General features: G+C 50.9%; 1 protein-coding gene across 1 annotated transcript in view; it reads left to right on the forward strand.

Annotated features, from left to right (window-relative positions):
* VPS36 (vacuolar protein sorting 36 homolog) overlaps positions 1 to 19,164 on the forward strand; it is a 102,705-nt gene that overhangs the window by 21,097 nt on the left and 62,444 nt on the right. The window contains exons 4-6 of the mRNA XM_075334585.1: positions 4,136 to 4,250; positions 4,809 to 4,892; positions 15,561 to 15,647. Coding sequence (XP_075190700.1) covers positions 4,136 to 4,250; positions 4,809 to 4,892; positions 15,561 to 15,647 — 286 coding nt within the window. The remainder of the gene's footprint in view (positions 1 to 4,135; positions 4,251 to 4,808; positions 4,893 to 15,560; positions 15,648 to 19,164) is intronic.

A 19,164-nucleotide genomic window follows, 5' to 3' on the forward strand; every position in this document is an offset into this window, starting at 1 on the left:
CCAAAAGGTTTTCGCTGATCACCCAGAGTTTCAGGATATCCTCACAAAGCAAAGGGAGAAGCCTGACAGGCGCTTCGGTAACCGAAAACTCATGGAGTCCCGGTACCCTTCCCCTCCCCCCCCCCGGTCTCCCGCCTTACCACAAAGAAGCTCCTGTCTTTACCCGATGGTTCCTCCATCAAGGACCCGACAGACAGGTGGATCACCTCGCCCGCTCTGCTTTTGAGGCTGCGGGTTCCTCCCTCTCGCCCTCCTTTGCCGCTGTGTGGGTCGCAAAGGCGATCTCGGTCTGGGCAGAATCCCTTAACACTTCGCTCGAGGAATCCCAGTTCACTCATACCTTCACAGAGGTAACAGCTCAAATTGCCGCTGTGGCATAGTACCTCATGCAGGCCTCCATGGACGCTGCTACCTGCGCTCGTTTGCCGCCTCAAATACCATAGCCATCCATAGAGCTCTCTGGCTCCGACAATGGCGAGTGGACTCTGCCTCCAAGAAGTCTCTCACGGGCCTTCCCTTTTTTCCAGACCGATTGTTTGGCGAACGTCTGGACAAGCTCATTTCTGACGCCACGGGAGGAAAGAGTACCTCCCTCCCCCAGCTGAAGTCTAGGACGTCATTCACCAGACGTCCACAGTCCTCGTTCCGCTCCTTTCGGAACTCATTTGGTTGGTCGACATCCTGTGCTGTCCCCGCCACCAGCCGTGGACTATGCAGGGACTGACCTTCTCAGCTCTCCCCGACACCCACTTCGTCATGGAAGCCTAGACCGAAACAGTCCAGGACTAGGGAGACTCGGCCACGACGTTTTCCCCCCTCATGACTCCTTCGGCGCCCCGGAAGACACAGTCATTGTAGGAGGTCGACTGCGGCTCTTTCATCACATCTGGGCTGCCGCCTCAGATGACAAATGGGTGCGAGACCTTGTTTCTTCCGGTTACCACATAGAATTTCGGACCCGACCCCCGAGTCGGTTCTTTCTCTCGAACCCCCCAAAGACTCAAAAACGACGCAAAGCTTTTTTCACAGCAATCCACTCGCTCCAAACAGCAGGAGTGATAATACCTGTCCCAGACGACGAGAATTTCGGGGGTTTTTTTTATTCCAACCTCTTTGTCGTCCCTAAAAAGGATGGGTCAGTTCGACCCATCCTTGACCTCAAACACCTAAACAAACATGTGCACGTACGGAGATTCAGAATGGGGTCCCTAAGGACTCCATTATTGCATCCATGGTCGAAGGGGAATTCCTCGCCTCCATAGACATCAAGGACGCGTACCTGCACATACCCATCGCCCCAGATCACCAAAAGATCCTCCGCTTCGCAATTCAGGACTCCCACTTTCAATTCGTAGAAATCATCCCCGATCCCATCACGATCCATCACCTTCCTGGGCATGTCCCTGGACATCCGTCGGGGCTTGATCCTTCTCCCTCAGGACAAGGCAATCGCTCTTCAACAAGTGGTACGCTGCCTTCTACGTCCTCCGTCTCGCTCCATTCGATTCAGCATGAAAGTGCTCGGCAGGATGGTGGCAGCTATAGAAGCAGCACCCTTTGCTCAACTGCACCTCTGCCCACTGCAGCTAGCCCTTCTAGCGGCCTGGGACAAGAGCCCCTTCTCCCTGGACAGACATCTTCACCTGACGCCTTCAGTCAGGTACGCACTCCGCTGGTGGCTTCGGTCCTCATCCCTATCGAAGGGGAGATCTTTTCTCCCAGTGAACTGGCTGGTCCTGACCACGGACGCCAGCCTCCTATGCTGGGGAGCAGTGTACCGGCACCACACTGCTCAAGGACGTTGGACGCCCCAGGAGTCTTTCCTACCCATAAACATCCTGGAACTCCGCGCGATCTTCCTCGCGCTCAGAGCGTTCTGCCCTCTGCTAGCGGGTCGTCAGATTTGAGTCCAATCTGACAATGCGACAGCTGTAGCCTATATCAATCGGCAGGGGGGCACCCGCAGCAAAGCAGCTTATCTCGAGGCCCACAAGATCCTCAGCTGAGCCGAATTAGTCGGGATCAGTGATATCAGCGGTACACATACCGGGGGTAGAGAATTGGGCAGCAGGCTTTCTAAGTCGCCAAGGCCTGGCCGCCGGAGAATGGTCTCTCCACCCAGATGTGTTTCTACACATCTGCACTCGCTGGGGCACACCAGACGTGGACCTAATGGCCTCAAGGTTGAATGCAAAGGTACCCTCATTCATAGCCAGGTCACGCGACCCGCAGTCCATCGGCGCGGATGCTCTAGTCTGCTCCTGGCACCAATTCCACCTGCCTTACATATTTCCACCTCTACCCCTGCTGCCGCGGGTAATCAGGAAGATCAAGGCAGAGGGAGTCCCGGTGATACTGATAGCACCGGACTGGCCCAGGCGCGCCTGATATGCCGAATTAGTACAATTGCTCACAGACGCACCGTGGCGCCTTCCAGACATCCCAGACTTGCTGACCCAAGGGCCCATTTCCCATCAGAACTCCAGAGCCCTGAAGCTGACGGCATGGCCATTGAGACCTGGGTATTAACAAGAGCGGGATTCTCCCCCGCGGTTATTTCCACCATGATGAGCGCCTGAAAGCCTGCTTCATCCCGCATTTTCCACCGTACGTGGAAAATCTTCCTTTCATGGTGCAGGGAAACTAACGTACAGCCTATGCCTCTGGCCATCCCCAGAATTCTCGACTTTTTACAGTCTGGCTTGCAAGCGGGTTTGGCTCTCAGTTCCCCTTTAAAGGGCAGGTCTCAGCGCTCTCAATCTTCTACCAATGCCGCCTGGCTCAAAAACCGCAAGTCAAGACCTTCCTACAGGGCGTTTCCCATCTAGTTCCCCCGTACAAACGGCCGCTGGAACCATGGGACCTCAACCTTGTTCTGGACGGTCTCCAGAGGTCTCCCTTTGAACCCCTCAAGGAATCCTCCCTTGCTCTTCTGTCCTGGAAGGTAACGTTCCTGGTGGCAATTACGTCCATCAGACGGGTTTCGGAGCTAGCAGCACTCTCTTGCCGCGAGCCTTTTCTGATCTTTCACCAGGACAAGGTGGTTCTGCGCCCCCTTCCGGATTTCCTTCCAAAAGTTCTTACCCCGTTTCATTTGAACGAGGACATTGTTCTGCCTTCCTTTTGTCCACACCCGGTTCATAGTGTGGAAAGGTCTCTGCATTCGTAGACCTCGTCAGAGCTCTCAGATATTACATATCCAGGACAGCCCCCTTTAGGAAAACGGACTCTTTGTTCGTCATTCCTGAGGGGCCTAAAAAGGGACAGGCAGCTTCAAAGACTACGCTGGCTCGCTGGATTCGCTCTGCGATCCAGGAAGTCTACCGCTTGCAACTCAAGCCCATTCCTAGTGGACTGCGGGCTCATTCCACGTGAGCAGTTGGCGCTTCGTGGGCCATTCGGCATCAGGCTTCAGTGGAACAGGTGTGTAAGGCTGCGACCTGGTCTAGCCTACATACGTTTTCAAAGCATTACAGAGTCCATACCCAGGTTTCAGCTGAGGCAAATCTGGGTAGGAAAATTCTGGAAATGGCAGTTGTGCACCTCTCTCAGTAGGCGCTCCAGGCTGTCTGGGACTGGTTCCTAGTCCTTGGGTTGTGTTGTCTTCTTTTATGTTTCCCACCCATGGACTGCTTTAGGACGTCCCATGGTCCTGTGTCCCCCAATGAGGCGTCAGAGAAAAATGGATTTTTGTGTACTCGCCGTAAAATCGTTTTCTCTTAACCATCATTGGGGGACACAGCACCCAACCTGTTGCCCTGGCGGGCCTTGGGTCTCTCAGTACCTTATTTGTTTATGACTCTTCTTTTCTCATGTTCCTCTGAGAAGTTTTTACTGTTTTTTTTATCCTACTGCTTGTGTACTAAAACTGAGGTTGCCTGGCCCGGCCAGGGGGTGTATACTGCAGAGGAGGAGCTATGTTTTTGTATCTACTTAGTGTCCTCCTATGGATAGGCAGCATAACACCCATGGTCCTGTGTCCCCATGGTCCTGTGCCCCTCAATGATGGCTAAGAGAAAACTATTTTACGGTGAGTACACAAAAATCCGTTTTTTTGTTTTGTTTGTTTTTTTATTAATCATGCACAGAGGTAAAATAACTCTACTAATCCAATATTAATCCAAATCCTTTTTAGTGCCAAAATTGTGGTACATCTCCACTCCCCATCTCCAAACAAAGAGCCTGGACCCTACCAGACCAGCCGCTTTTCGTACGTCAAGATGTCCTTCAGAGAACATGGACAGATTGAGGTAAGTGACTTGTTATGCTTGTATCCAGTGGAGTGTATTTGGTATATTGCACCCATGTCACATGCACAATATGACTTTAGGGACGTTATTGATCTGTGTGTCCTGCCTGTCACTGTTCTGTCACTCCATGATGGAGGAATGCAGTAGCAGCTCGTCTCGCAAAAAGCAAGCAATTCCATACAGCTATGGCGATGGGAAAGTGAAAATGGCTTTTGGAAGAAGGGAAGGAAACAATTCAAGTTTAATAACGAAAATCTCCTATGGCTGGAAGGGATTAATTTCTGGCGTAAAATACAGCAAATCTGGCCTCGGTAGACCCGACTCCTCCAACGAAATCTCACCCACTTCTCCCAGGACTTTCAAAAAGTATTGGGAAAACACAAAATGAGAGAAGTCTTCGTTGTGATCATTTCTAGAAATAAGTACAACTCAATGAGACCTCCGCCCGGTCTGTAACTGTAGAGAGCAACGCCACCTGTCATTGATCCCGATAATCTAGAATGATCTCGTAGATTACCCGATATTTGATGATCTCTAACTTGTCTTATTTGGGTGCAGTTCAATCGACGACTCTCAGAAGAGCTGACGCAGAAGCGGTGGCAGAGGGCAGCACCCGCTATTCAGATGAGCAAAGGTCCTCAGGTAAGCAGTGACCCCACCATATATCCTTCCATATACAGCTGCCTTCCTATGATACCTAGCTGATATTAAGCACTTTTCAATTATATTCAGATCGTTTTCACTTTTACATTTTATTTATTTATTTTTTTTAAAATCACTTGTAATCAAAAGTCTTTACCTTTTATATTTTTTAAGGCAATAAAAGACTTAAGTTATATCTTGCCCTTATACAGATAACTATTTCAATTACTATTACTATTGTAATTACAAACTATTACAGAATAGTTTGATGACTCCATGTCCATCTAGTTAAAGGGCTTGTCCTAAAGCGGGCTTTACATGCTACAATATATCTAACGATATGTCGGCAGGGTCACGTCGTAAGTGACGCACATCCGGCATCGTTAGTTACATTGTACCGTGTGAAACCTCCGTGCGATTGCAGTTGAACGTTAAAACGTTCATCGCATACACGTCGTTCAACTACTAAAAATTGAATGTCTGGTTGTTCAATGTTTCCGAGGCAGCACACATCGCAGTGTGTGACACCCCGGGAACGATGAACAGATCTTACCTGCGTCCCGCGGCTCCCGCCGGCAATGCGGAAGGAAGGAGGTGGGCGGGATGTTTACGTCCCGCTCATCTTCGTCCCTCCGCTTCTATTAGCCGGGTGCCGCGTGACGTCACTGGGACGCCGAACGTCCCTCCGACTCCAGGAAGTGTGTGTTCGCCACCCACAGCGAGGTCGTATGGACGGGTAAGTACGTGTGACGGGAAATAATCGTTTGTGCGACACGGTCATCAAATTGAACGTGCCGCACATACGATGGGGGCGTGTCACATCGCATATGATATCGTATGTGAAATTGTAAGGTGTAAAGCAGGCTTTGCTCAAGAGCAGATTTGTGAAATGCACGGTCAGGTTGGAGTGGTGGGGCGCTGTGCTCCATCTCCGCCAGTCACGCCAGGCAGTAAATGCAACAATGTCTATAGCTCCTTTCTAATGGGGTGGGATCTATAGGGATCAACCTTTCCCCACAGTCAGCTGTTATCTGTTCTGTGGACAGGTGATAACTCACCTAGATGTGTGACCCCCTTCAGTGATCTTTCCATGGCACAGGGGGGAGGCTCCTGCTGCAGTCAAGTCTTCTTACAGACAGGGAGAAATGGCTCATCTCCTGGGAAACAAAGTGTGCAGTGATCCGTCCATTTACCATTAGGTAATTTGTTGCTCACACAATGAATATCCACTTCTCTCTCCTTTAACCTCTTCATGGATGACCAGGAGGCTGTACATGGATGATTCTTTGTACCCGTCTTCATCATTAGACCCAAGGAAATAAGGGAATCTTTTTTTTCACTACCCTTTGTTTTCACTGCCCAAATTCTGATCTGCCTTTTACTGCAATGTACTTAGTAATGTAATTTAAGGTATAGATTAGAGTTGAATAAAAAATATTTGCATTGCCCTGATCCAGCGTGCAATCCAGGCCTGCAAGCAGAATCCCCAGCAATCATTACAATGAGGGTAATAATCTATACAAGACTTAAAGGGAACCTGTCACCGTGAAATTGCAGTCCAATCTGCAGGCACCGTGTTATAGAGCAGGAGGATCTGAGTAGATCGATATATAATTTTGCTAAAAAAAGATTCATTATTACTTGAGTTTTCACCATTTAATACTATGCATTTTTGTTTTTGTTTGTTTTTTGTCCTGTGGGCAGTTCGATCAGTGACTGACAGCTTTCTGTGTATATGAATGCAAATATAGCTGTCAGTCACTAATAGGACCGCCCACTGGACTGATGATCCCAGAAAGAGCAGAGGATTAAATGGTGAACACTCATATTGTACTAAATCTTTTCACAAAACTATATATCAACTCTTTAAAGGTGTTGTCCACTTCCAGGACCACTCCTTCTGATTCCACGTTTCCCTGAGGTAACATAATGAAACTTATACTCTTCTCTCGCACCGGTGCCAGGGCTCACATCGGGTTGTGACATCACACGAGCCCCGCATCCAATCAGCGTCTGCTTCTGTCTGTCCGCCTTCGGACAAAACGAGCAAGCAACAAGAAGTGAGCGTTGATTAACTCATTTGGTCCAAAGGTGGGGAGAAGGAAGCCGGCGCTGATCGGATGTGGGGCTCGTGTGATGTCATAATTCCACATGAGCCGCGGCACCTCTGGAACGGCGCCGGCCACAGAGAGGAGTATAGGCTTTATTTATTTATTTATTTTTTACCTGGGCCAATCCTCTAGAAGCAGAAGGGGCTGTCCTGGTAATGGATGACCCCTTTAACATGGTCCCTGCAGATTGGCCTATAATTTTATGGTGACAGGTTCCCTAAAAAGTTAAAATATATGCGCAGCCCCAGTCCGACATTCATCCTGGTCTTCCACCTCTTCTAGGAACGTCATTTTAGGTGCCTCTTGCGCTTAATAAACCAAACAGCACCGTGAGATGATGGTGCAATGGTCATCATGATGATATAGGGCTTCGTAAGTGCAAGAGGTGCCGAGAATTCCGGCCACATAAGTGCAGACTGCCTCGTCTGGATGACACATGGGACCAGGCTGGACGCTGTAACTCAGCAGTGCAAATCCTTGTCCAACTCTAGTATAGATTATTGTCCTTAACTTGGATCAGTCATTGGAATCATACCAGGTAATTCTGGTTATCCATACAATATCCCGTCCGGTTGGCCAACTTTTTCAGACTCTTGTATTCCCAGTTATCCAGTGGTCACGGGTTGTACTGGTCTTTTTTTGGGGGGTAATATTTTATTGGTTTTAAAGGATTCCCCTGAAAGCCCTGAGGGAGAATGTAACCTACCCCCAACTTAGACCTCTATCAGATATATGGTGCTTACAAAGTTAGTCTGTGTGCGAACGTTGCGTTTTTTCTCGCTTTAACGCTGCGTTTTGTACTGCAGCATTTCAGTGCCAAATTGCATGCGTTCTGCTTCCCCAGCAAAGTCTATGAGAAGTCCAAAAATTCAATGCGCACCCTGGGTTTATAAACACAGCGTTTTGGATGCCAAAAATCGCTGCGGAAAAAAAAGCAACATGTCACTTCTTTTGTGCGTTGTAGCTGCGTTCTCCACCCATTGAAATCAATTATGTGAGTCAAAACGCAACCAAAATGCACTTGGACTGCATTTTTGTTGCGTTCCGCATGCTTTTTTGACAAACAAAACGCAGGTCTTTTCAATTTCTCTCTGTCGGTCGGTGTCTTTCTTTGTCAGTTGGTCGCTCTGTCTGTCCCTCTCTCTCTGTCCGTCGGTTGGTCTCTCTCCCTCTCTCATACTCAACGATAACGGGCGTGGCGCTGCACAGCTGTCACAAAGCTCCGGCGGCTTTTCCTCTTTTGAAAAAGCCGGCCGCTCATTATTCCATCTCATATTCCCTGCTTCTCCCGCCCACCGGCGCCTATGATTGGTTGAGTCAGACACGCCCCCACGCTGAGTGACAGCTGTTTCACTGCAACCAATCACAGCCGCCGGTGGGCGGGTCTATATCGTGCAGTAAAATAAATAAATAATTAAAAAAAAACAAAAAAAAAAAACGACGTGCGGTCCCCCGCAATTTTGATACCAGCCAGGGTAAAGCCACACGGCTGAAGGCTGGTATTCTCAGGATGGGGAGCTCCACGTTATGGGGAGCCGCCCAGCCTAACAATATCAGCCAGCAGCCGCCCAGAATTGCCGCATCCATTAGATGCGACAGTCCCGGGACTCTACACGGCTCATCCCGAATTGCCCTGGTGCAGTGGCAATCTAGGTAATAAGGAGTTAATGGCAGCCCATAGCTGCCACTAAGTCCTTGGTTAATCATGGCACGTGTCTCCCCGAGATACCTTCCATGATTAACCTGTAAGTTAAAGAAAATAAACACATACACCCGAAAAAATCCTGTATTTGAAATAAAAGACAAAAAAAAACAAAACAAAACCCACTCTTTCACCACTTTATTAATCCCCAAATACCCCTCCAGGTCCGACGTAATCCACACGAGGTCCCGCGACGCATCCAGCTCTGCTACATGAAGCTGACAGGAGCGGCCACAGACCACGACCGCTCTCTGTCAGCTCCACGCAGCAACTGAAGTGAGCCGCACGATCAGCGATGACGTTACTCAGATTACCCGCGGCCACCGCTGGATCCTCCAACTGTGACAGCAAGTCGCCCGAGTGACTGAAGTGAGCCGCGCGATCAGCGATGACGTCACAGGTGAGTTGCAGTCTCGGGTGGAGGACTCCAGCTGGCCGCGGGTAACCAGAGTGACTGCACCGCTGATCGCGCTGCTCACTTCAGTCACTCAGGGGATTAGTGATCACTGGTGAGTCCTTCACGGGTAACCGCTAATCAGGACGCCACACAGAGACAGAGCCGCGGTATGACAATGAAGTCAGGTGAAGTTCATTCTCATAGCGCGACTCTCTGTGTGTGCTGTCATCCGGCATGTAGCAGAGCTGAATTGCCGGGGGAACGCACTGACAAAAATGCATCCAAAACGCATGCAAAACGCATCCAAAATGGATGCGTTTTGGATGCATTTGTTTTTTAACAAACGCAGAGTTTGCATTTGTCCAGTCTGCCAGAGGGTGCGTTCTTCTATGCACTGCACAGAACGCAGCGTGCGCACATACCCTTAATTTTCCCCTCACCCATGACAGCACCACGTGAGAGAGAGAGGGATCCGCCCAGCAAGGACAGGAAACCATTCTGAATAAAAGGGCGGTACTTCTCCCCTTCGTCAGTTGATTACCGAGAATGAGAGGACCTCCAACAATCGTTAGAACTTACTCCACCACCACTAAACACTCACAAGCACACCGAAAAGTGCACACCAAGGATGAGAAAGGGAGGGAATATAAGGGTGCTGTCATGGGTTCTGGAAAAACCGGCTACCGGTAAGTAACCGTTGTGTTTTCCCCTCACCCATGACAGCACCACGTGAGAGATTTCCAGAGAAACCCATATAGGGAGGGACCACCGCCTCAAGCACCCTTCTACCAAACGAAAGAGCAGCCGAGGAGGATAGGTCCAACCGATAGTGTCGGAAAAAAGTAGATCGTGAGGACCAGGTAGTGGCCCTACAAATATGTTCAATAGAAACTTGTGCACGTTCAGCCCAGGAGGTAGACACCGCTCAGGTGGAATGGGCCTGGATGTCCTCCGGAACAGGCGCTCCACTGGAGGAGTAGGCTAAAGCAATGGCCTCCCTAATCCACCTAGCGATAGTACTCTTGGACACCCCCTGACCCCTGGTATACCCTGAAAGGAGATAAATAATGACTGTGTCTTCCTCACTGCCTGTGTGACCAAAAGATAGTGTAGGAGGGCCCTTCGTACATCTAGGGTGTGAATCTACGTTCCCCCTTATTAGTGGGACAGCTGTAGAATGAGGGCAGGACGATATCCATGAAAATGAGAAGCAACCTTCGGGAGATACGCCGGGTCCGGACGCAAGATGACTCTATCCTCAAGGACCTGAGTGTAAGACTGCACTACTGACAGTTGGTTTCCTGTCCTTGATGGGAGACCTTGTTCTGAACTACGGCGGTTTGAAGACAGAAATTAGCAGAAGCTGTATTTACCCAGCCCTGTCCGGTGTCTGGAAAAGCAGGGTGAGTCCTGTGGCGCCGTTCTTCGGGGCTGGAAGCGCCGTCCACCAGCCCTTAGGGGCCTTGGTGTCCGTGCGGGGGTGTGCGGCAGGGCCCTCCTGGGGGTCTGGACCACCACTCCGTCCTCCCCCCTTGCGCTCCTCTGCTTGCCAGGACTTTTGGATGCAGCGCGCTCTGGGATGCGCTCAAGGCATGCAGGGTAACGGAAGCATGCTTGCGTGACGTCACCGGAAGAAGATGGGTCTGCTGCGGCGGTGTTTCAGGGCGCCGCAGTGGCGATGCCGCCCACTGTCTGGACACCGCTGGGCGCACGGAAGCGGGGAGTAGGCACCCTATGGGACCGGAAGGCGGAGGATCGCCGTTTCAAGGACGGCAGCACGGGTGCTTGTGCCTACATCCCAGGAGGGATTCAGAAAGGCGGCAGCACTCTCCGGAGCGCCGGCGGCATTACCGTAAGAACCGTCACCGTTCTCGTGACACTGGTCGTCCCGGCCACGGCAGCCGGAAGGGCAAATCCTCTTGCGGCTCCACAACCTCTGCGGGCCTGTGGATGTCTGTTGAAGCCTCCAGATCCGGTACCCTTGCTCTCTTATGGTGGGTGAGTGATCTTCGTGAATGTCACCTTACCCTTAGGTCCCTTGTGGTTCCCCTCTTTCAGTGGCTCCTAAAGCACCGTAAGGAGTGTCCTCTGTGTGGTGAGCCAATATGGCCTATGGGCCTAGTGTTGAAGACCCCTAGTGTGGGGCGTCTATGGCACGGTTTCCGCTTCGGTCTTGAATAGCGGCATGAGAGTTAACGATGTGTCTACATCATGATATGGATCATAGCAGTCGTTCTAACATGCGGATCTTCCTTTATAGTACCCAGCGGCAGCCTCCACGGTTGGCACCTATATCCCTTTGTCAGTCCATTCCTACAGAATGGCGTGTACGCAGGGACTGATCGGTATTGACAGCTGTCACTAACAAAGGGGGCTGGTTGCTGGCAGTTGCGGCGCTCGCTCTCCATGCCCTGTGTGCACACGCTCCCGTATGCCCGATCCTGCGTGCACGCTCGCCATGCTAGCCTCCACTGCTACGCGAATAGCAGGTCCGGTGCCTTAAAAGATGGTTCGATACTTGAGATAAGTCTGTGAACTTCTGGGCATTGGTCTGGTGGAGCAGACGACGCTGGCAAACTAAGTGAGGGAAGGATGCAAGGACAATTGTACTGGGCCATTTTTGTTAAGTTCTCAGATGGCTCTTATGGGTTAGGTGCTCTGAATGGCTGATTACACCCTTCGATAAGTGCAACATGTCATAAAAATCTTTCATGGTCCCTTGAGGATGTTGCGGGGGGAGGGAAGCGACCCTTCCCTGCAACCGTTTATATAGTTGCACTTGTTCTGGAAAAGTGGACGCAGTTACACAAGGAACTCTCCTCCTCAAATTAGGCATGTCCCCTTGGTCCTTTGATACCCATGAAAAAAAAAAAAACGCATTATGGGAACGCGCCCCAAGCATTGGTGCGGCAGTTCGCGATCCTCTAGAAGAGGTGTATGGCGCCCTTCACAATGAAGTAGATGGCGGTCTTACGCACTTGTGGGAAACGTCAGTAACGGCCCGTGTGTTTCAGGATCTGGCTACGACCTATTGTAGCTCAGCTGAAGGATAACACTCCTCGATAGACATGTCTCTTCTCCGTTGCCACTGCTGCAGGGAACAGCGGCATTCTTGCAGAGTCGTCTGCCGCGGCTGTCGGGCTGGGAGCCTGTTGTGCGGGATTGTCTGTCTACTGTGGCCAGAATGGCATTGTGGTTGAAAGTCCGGTATGCCTGCACCCCGAGCTTGATTTATGTTCAGGGACATGTGACGATCTGCTCCTTTTGGTATACGGCTGGAAGATGCGCCGGAACACGTATCCGCCTCCACGCAGTTCTTCCCGAGGTTATACCTTTTTTCTTCCCAGCAGAGTGGATTCTCAGGGTGTCCGAATGGGCCCTGGGGGCACTCTACCATCCCAACATGTTTCCGAGACGCGCTATATCCCTGCTGTGCACTATGACATCGTGCTTACCGGCGACTCCATGGGGCCTGTTCCACTCCAGGGCTCTCCAATAGTCAATGGCCATGCTGAACGTGTTATGCCTGCCATCGGTTGGTCGCGGACGCTACGTAGCTTCAGGCCTAGGAAGTACCAGTATGGGAGACTGGCTGGGAAGCCCTGGTTCCATTGACACCAACAAATCCTGTCTGCCAAAAAAAAAAAAAAAAAAAAAAACTATTCGGTGGGACGTCATTCTCTCCTTGGCAGTCCTGAATTCCCTGCTTGGTGGACGTCCATAGGCATCCTGTCTGTGGGGTTCCTGGCTACCTCAGCTTCTGAACTTCTGAAGGTGGTCACTGCTGGTGCTCGCCAGTACATCTGGGGAGGATCGCCTCCTGGTGCGGATGTTCTTGGGCTGGTGGTCAGCTCTGGACGCGGCACGGCCCTCACGCCTCCTGGAGCTACGGACTGTGGAACGTGCACTAAATTCCCTTTGTCCCCCCTCCAGGGTCAGCACGTTTGGTTGCTGTCGGTCCCTCAGTCTACCGTCTCCTTCCTGACTCTCCGGTGGGGGGGGGGGCACATGCTCCCCATCCCTCATTCTGGCTTCTTCGGTCTTCCTGGGCAGGACGGAATCCCCCTCGGCTCTACACTTACCATGCTTCTAAATACCTCTGCTCGGTCTCTGGTCTCATGGTAAGTTTGTGGCCTTGGAGGTGTACGGTTGTGGCGTTAAATCCCGATGGACCTTTCCTGTAATTGGCTGCTTGCCTCAGGTGCCATCAACCGCGGTGAGGGGAATGATCCCTAAATCCGCGGATCTTTTCCACGGTAGTGACTCTGTGGTGAAGGCGACGGAGGGACCTGTTTCCTCCAGGCTACACTGGCATATTGACCACTTGTTCCATGGTCCCAACGGTCCAGCCTTTGCGGTGAATACACTTCCATTTTGTGGACCTTCGGAATAGCCTGGGCCCTTCCCCCCTGTTGTCATACTCTCAATGGTTATGCCATGGCTCAGGGAAGATCGGGAGCGGGTCCTTCTCCTAACCCCCTTCTGGCCCACGGTGCCTTGGTTCTCTCTCCTGAGGACAATGTCGGTCCCGTATCCTGGGGTTCTGCCGGGGCTTCCGGACCTGTTCGTGCGGTCTCCTGTATTCCTAGCACTGGAAAAGGGTTTCATTCACAGCTTAGCACTTGTGGGGTTGTTGCTGTTATGCAAGGGTTCTCCTCTGAACCGGTCTCTACCTTACTGAAGAGCCGTGACCCGGTTACCGCTAACCTCCATGGGAGAGGTTCTCCTTATTTACAAATGGTCCCTTGGGTATGGTTCCTGTTCCATGTACGTTGGCATTCTTGCATATGGGGTTGTCCTGGGATTCAGTGCCCACTCTGAGCGTTCCTGTTCTGCTCTGGGAACCTTATCCAGTGGAAACCTGGCAGCGACCTGGTGGGTTAAATGGTTGTTCAGCTTGTGAGGTCATGCCTGTAGTCCACCGGTGGATCAACTTAGGGTTGGATGCCCTCACGAATCCTCCCCCTTGGCCCTTTTGCCGACAACTCTCCCTGGCATTGCTGTCCTTAGTCGTTTTTGCTCAGGGCCTTGCCGTTGACCCCTGACTAAGCTTTCCCTGAATTTGCTTACCCTGAAGACCGTCTTGCTAGTCGCATTAACCTCGGCACGGCGGATCTGTGATTTACAGGCCCTGTCAGTAGTGCAGTCTTACACTCAGGTCCTTGAGGATAGAGTCATCTTGCGTCCAGACCTGGCGTATCTCCCGAAGGTTGCTTCTCATTTTCATGGATATCGTCCTGCCCTCATTCTACAGCTGTCCCACTAATGAGGGGGAACGTAGATTCACACCCTAGATGTACGAAGGGCCCTCCTACACTATCTTTTGGTCACACAGGCAGTGAGGAAGACACAGTCATTATTTATCTCCTTTCAGGGTATACCAGGGGTCAGGGGGTGTCCAAGAGTACTATCGCTAGGTGGATTAGGGAGGCCATTGCTTTAGCCTACTCCTCCAGTGGAGCGCCTGTTCCGGAGGACATCCAGGCCCATTCCACCTGAGCGGTGTCTACCTCCTGGGCTGAACGTGCACAAGTTTCTATTGAACATATTTGTAGGGCCACTACCTGGTCCTCACGATCTACTTTTTTCCGACACTATCGGTTGGACCTATCCTCCTCGGCTGCTCTTTCGTTTGGTAGAAGGGTGCTTGAGGCGGTGGTCCCTCCCTATATGGGTTTCTCTGGAAATCTCTCACGTGGTGCTGTCATGGGTGAGGGGAAAACACAACGGTTACTTACCGGTAGCCGGTTTTTCCAGAACCCATGACAGCACCCTTATATTCCCTCCCTTTCTCATCCTTGGTGTGCACTTTTCGGTGTGCTTGTGAGTGTTTAGTGGTGGTGGAGTAAGTTCTAACGATTGTTGGAGGTCCTCTCATTCTCGGTAATCAACTGACGAAGGGGAGAAGTACCGCCCTTTTATTCAGAATGGTTTCCTGTCCTTGCTGGGCGGATCCCTCTCTCTCTCACGTGGTGCTGTCATGGGTTCTGGAAAAACCGGCTACCGGTAAGTAACCGTTGTGTTTCAGCCATCATGTTTAGGTCCCAATTCCCTGCCACTATAACAGAAGAATAGAGTAAAACATACCTAATTCTTGCTGCCACTAGAGGGCACTAACTAAAACTGCTTTCCCATCCTGGATATTTATGACAGAACCAAAGGAGACCCCAAAAATATCTTGTAGGTGCAGCTCTAGTGCTTGGATCTGGATCCATGTAGATAAATGGTCCCATTGCTGGGAATGGAGAGGTGGGCGCAGCAGTGTGTTTCATTCTCTCTATAACTTTGATGGGCATGCATGGGTAACGTGGGCAGGTATTAAATTTTCCAGTTTTTGTACACTACTCCTAACTTCTGATTAATAGACATTTGCACTTTGCTTCCTGCAGGGTCTAAGATCTCTTTCAAAATAATATTTTGTGATTTTTTTTTTTTTTTTTTCTGCTCTCTTTACAAAGACCGGGAGAATAAAAGCTGTCGGGATAGTGGGCATCGAGCGGAAGCTGGAAGAGAAAAGAAAAGAGACTGACAAGAACATTTCCGAGGTTAGTGTATGGTTTCTTCTGTTTGAGTCTTGTTCGCTGGTCACAGACTCGCACATTGCTGGCTCCAGCACAGTCGGCAGTCTTGTACCATGTTTTACTTACATTGTCTGTCTCCAGTTCTTTTATATGTTATTTACAAACCCCTTTTTATTAAACTGTTTGCATTTTTATTGGTAGAGGAATTACTATATTTTGTTTTTCAATTATCACTCACAACAAATCCAGTTAGTCAGTTGCTGCGAATGATTTGGATCAGCAACCAATACACAAAAATCTTTATTTTTTTTTCATAGCGTGAACATATTCTGCAGCGCATTACAGACAATATCATCACTGTCCCCATTGGGGCTCACAATCTAAATTCCCTATCAGTCTTTGGAGTGGGGGAGGAAACCCACGCAAACATGGGGAGAACATACAAACTCCTTGCAGATGTTGTCATTGGTGGGATTTGAACCCAGGACCCCAGCGCTGCAAGACTGTAGTGCTAACCACTGAGCTACAGTGGAACCTGATACACATAACGACTATGCACCCACATTTGCATTGAGACGGCTTATATGACCAAGTTTATAACCTACACCTGAATTGTTGTTTTTAGAAGAATCTGATTAATGTAGTACATAAAGGGTTGGCCACTAATGGAAAATACCTTACAAATGGGTCTAGGGAGATGTGGGGGAGGGGTAGTTGTGAGGGTGGGTAGAGAGATACACTCCTCTTGCACCCATACCCCCCCCGCTGTACTCAATGCTGTCTCCCAGGTTGGTCCCCTCAAGGTTGCTGATTGGCCGCTGTGCTCCTGATGCTCCTGCTAGATGGCTTCCGGCTTCCTGGAGGTGGTGCACTCCTTATTGACAGTTTTGACTACCGGCATGGTTACACTTGGGGCCATCTGGCTGGATTGGGTCATCTGGCTTCAGAGCCATGATTGTAAACTCTATATAGAAGAGTACTTGTATGTTCCAGGCTATTTGCATAGAAGACCGGCTACTGCTGGTCGACTGATGCTGTGGCTGGTAACATTCCCATTTTCTAGTATTTACAAGCACGTGTTAATTTTAACCATTTTTAATGTTGAGAAAAATCCTTTTATTAAGTGGTTAACGAGCCCTCTTACTGGAATTCTAAACATAGAAAATTCTCAAAAAATCCCAGCAGGTTCTTCCTTATTCACCTTTTTCTTTGTCGCTCCATTGGGAGACCCAGACAATTGGGTGTATAGCTTCTGCCTCCGGAGGCCACACAAAGTATTACACTTTTAAAAAAGTGTAACCCCTCCCCTCTGCCTATACACCCTCCCGTGGATCACGGGCTCCTCAGTTTTATGCTTTGTGTGTAAGGAGGCACACATCCACTCATGCATTCTCATACATAGTTATGTCGGATGGAAGAAAAGAGGTCCCCAATGGGGTCCCCGGCATGTTCCCTTCTCACCCCACTAAGTCGGCGGTGTTGTTAAGGTTGAGGTACCCATTGCGGGTACGGAGGCTGGAGCCACATGCCGTCTCCTTCACCATCCCTTATGCGGCTCTGGGAGAAGTGGGATCCTATGCGGTCATCCATGTGCTGGGACCGTGCTCCAGCTGCAGCCCCTGGTGGAACCTGCTGGACCGGAGCTTCTTCATCACCAGGGACCGGGCCCTGCAACTTAAAGGTACTCTGTATCCTCAAGTGGGGACTGTACAGGGGTCGCACCTTCTCCCCGGAAGCCGCGGTGGTTCCGTCCGTTATCTTTTCGGCGGACCTCCGCGCCGACCGTGCCTGCTTGTCGGCCGCGGCCTTAAATTTAGCCCCCGGCTTCGCCGCGGCCTAGTCCGAAAAATCCTGCCCCCGAGCCTGCCTGTCAGGGGTAAGGGCGGGATTGCCGACATGACGTCGGCCTTGAGGGCTGGAGCATCCTGCATGTCTCCCTCCCCCCTCATTGATCACTTGGGGACTCTAGATTCCCGCTCTCTGCTAGCGCCGCCCTCGGCTCCACTCCCCCCCTGAGAGCTCTGGCAGCCATTTTTAACATTCTGCCGGTGGATGCTATTCAGCAGCAAGGCTCTGCAGCTCCGGGGGAAACACGACAGGGAATCTGGAGGACACACTCCGCTCGTGAGCGGTTGGTAAGCCACACCGGTTACCCGGTGCTGGTCTCCCCTAAGGTGCCGGGATATATATATATATATATATATATATATATATATATATATATATATATATAATATATATATTGTGAGACTATGACGGCCGGTATGTCTCGCCCCGGTTGTGCTCACTCCATGATAGAAAGTAAATCCACTCTAGGGTTAAAGCTGTTTCCCTACAGGCTGAAGGAAGGGTTAAATGGAAACAGGAACAAGGGCAGGTGTGCCGGGTGTGAGGGAGTGAACACAACTCCCTGAGTTCTCTGCTGGAGAGGCACATGTATATTGTTGTGGACTTTTGTTTGGACATTAAAACCGTGTGCTGTGAACCTTAATGCCTGGATCCCGTGTCTTCTGCTGCGCAGCCGACCGTGCTACCTCACATATGGTGGAGAATGCGGGCAGGCATGCCAGCCGGTGATGTGTAGCATCCATCCCTGGTGACCCAGTAGCACATGTCCTGGATTCGAGCGGCTATACTACAGCCCAAACCCGGTGACGCCATGGAGGACATACTACAGCAGCTGGCTCAGGCTAATGCACAGCAGCAACAGGCTAATGCACGGCAACAACAGGCTAATGCACAGCTACAAGAGGCCAATGCACAGCAGCAACAGACCAATGCACACCTGCTCCGGGCGTTGGAACGTCAGCAGCAATCCTTGCAAGCGCAGGAAAAAAGGCACCAAGAACAGATGGTTCTCCTGGCCAAGTCGATCCGTGCCGGACCAGCAGTAACAACCCCGGGACCGGGTGACGACGGCAGCGTCCGGAAAGCGGTGAGACAAGCGTTGCAAAAGATGACCCCGGGGGATGATGTGGAAGCGTTCCTGGCGGTGTTTGAGCGGGTGGCCGAGCGGGAAAAGCTGCCGACCCCCCAGTGGGCTGAGGTATTGTCGCCCTATCTGACGGGGGAACCCCAAAAAGCGTACCTGGACCTCTGTACCGAGGACGCCATTGACTATGTGACCCTAAAAGCCGAAATACTGGCTCGGTTGGGGGTGAATACCTATGTACTGGCTCAGCGGGTAAATCAGTGGTTCTATGAGGAAGCCAAACCCGTACGCGCCCAGGCCTATGACTTGTTGCATCTTGTAAAAAAGTGGTTGCAGCCTGACACTCTGAGCCCGGCGCAAATGGTGGAAAGGGTAGTAGTGGATCGTTTTGTGCGCACTTTATGCGTCACCGTTCAACGGTGGGTAGGACAGGGTGACCAGAGTACCCTGGACCAATTAGTGTCCCTGGTAGAGCGGCATGTGGCTACGCAGGACTTGATACGGGACACTGAGACTTTGCGTACCGCCCGTCGGTCCGGCCCCTCCAAGCCTAGGGCCAAGGACCCACCGCTGACAACGGTGCAAGAGTCCCCTACCGTCCCGTCTGAG

Source organism: Anomaloglossus baeobatrachus, chromosome 2 (genome assembly GCF_048569485.1).
Source record: "Anomaloglossus baeobatrachus isolate aAnoBae1 chromosome 2, aAnoBae1.hap1, whole genome shotgun sequence".
NCBI classification, from domain to species: Eukaryota; Metazoa; Chordata; class Amphibia; order Anura; family Aromobatidae; genus Anomaloglossus; species Anomaloglossus baeobatrachus.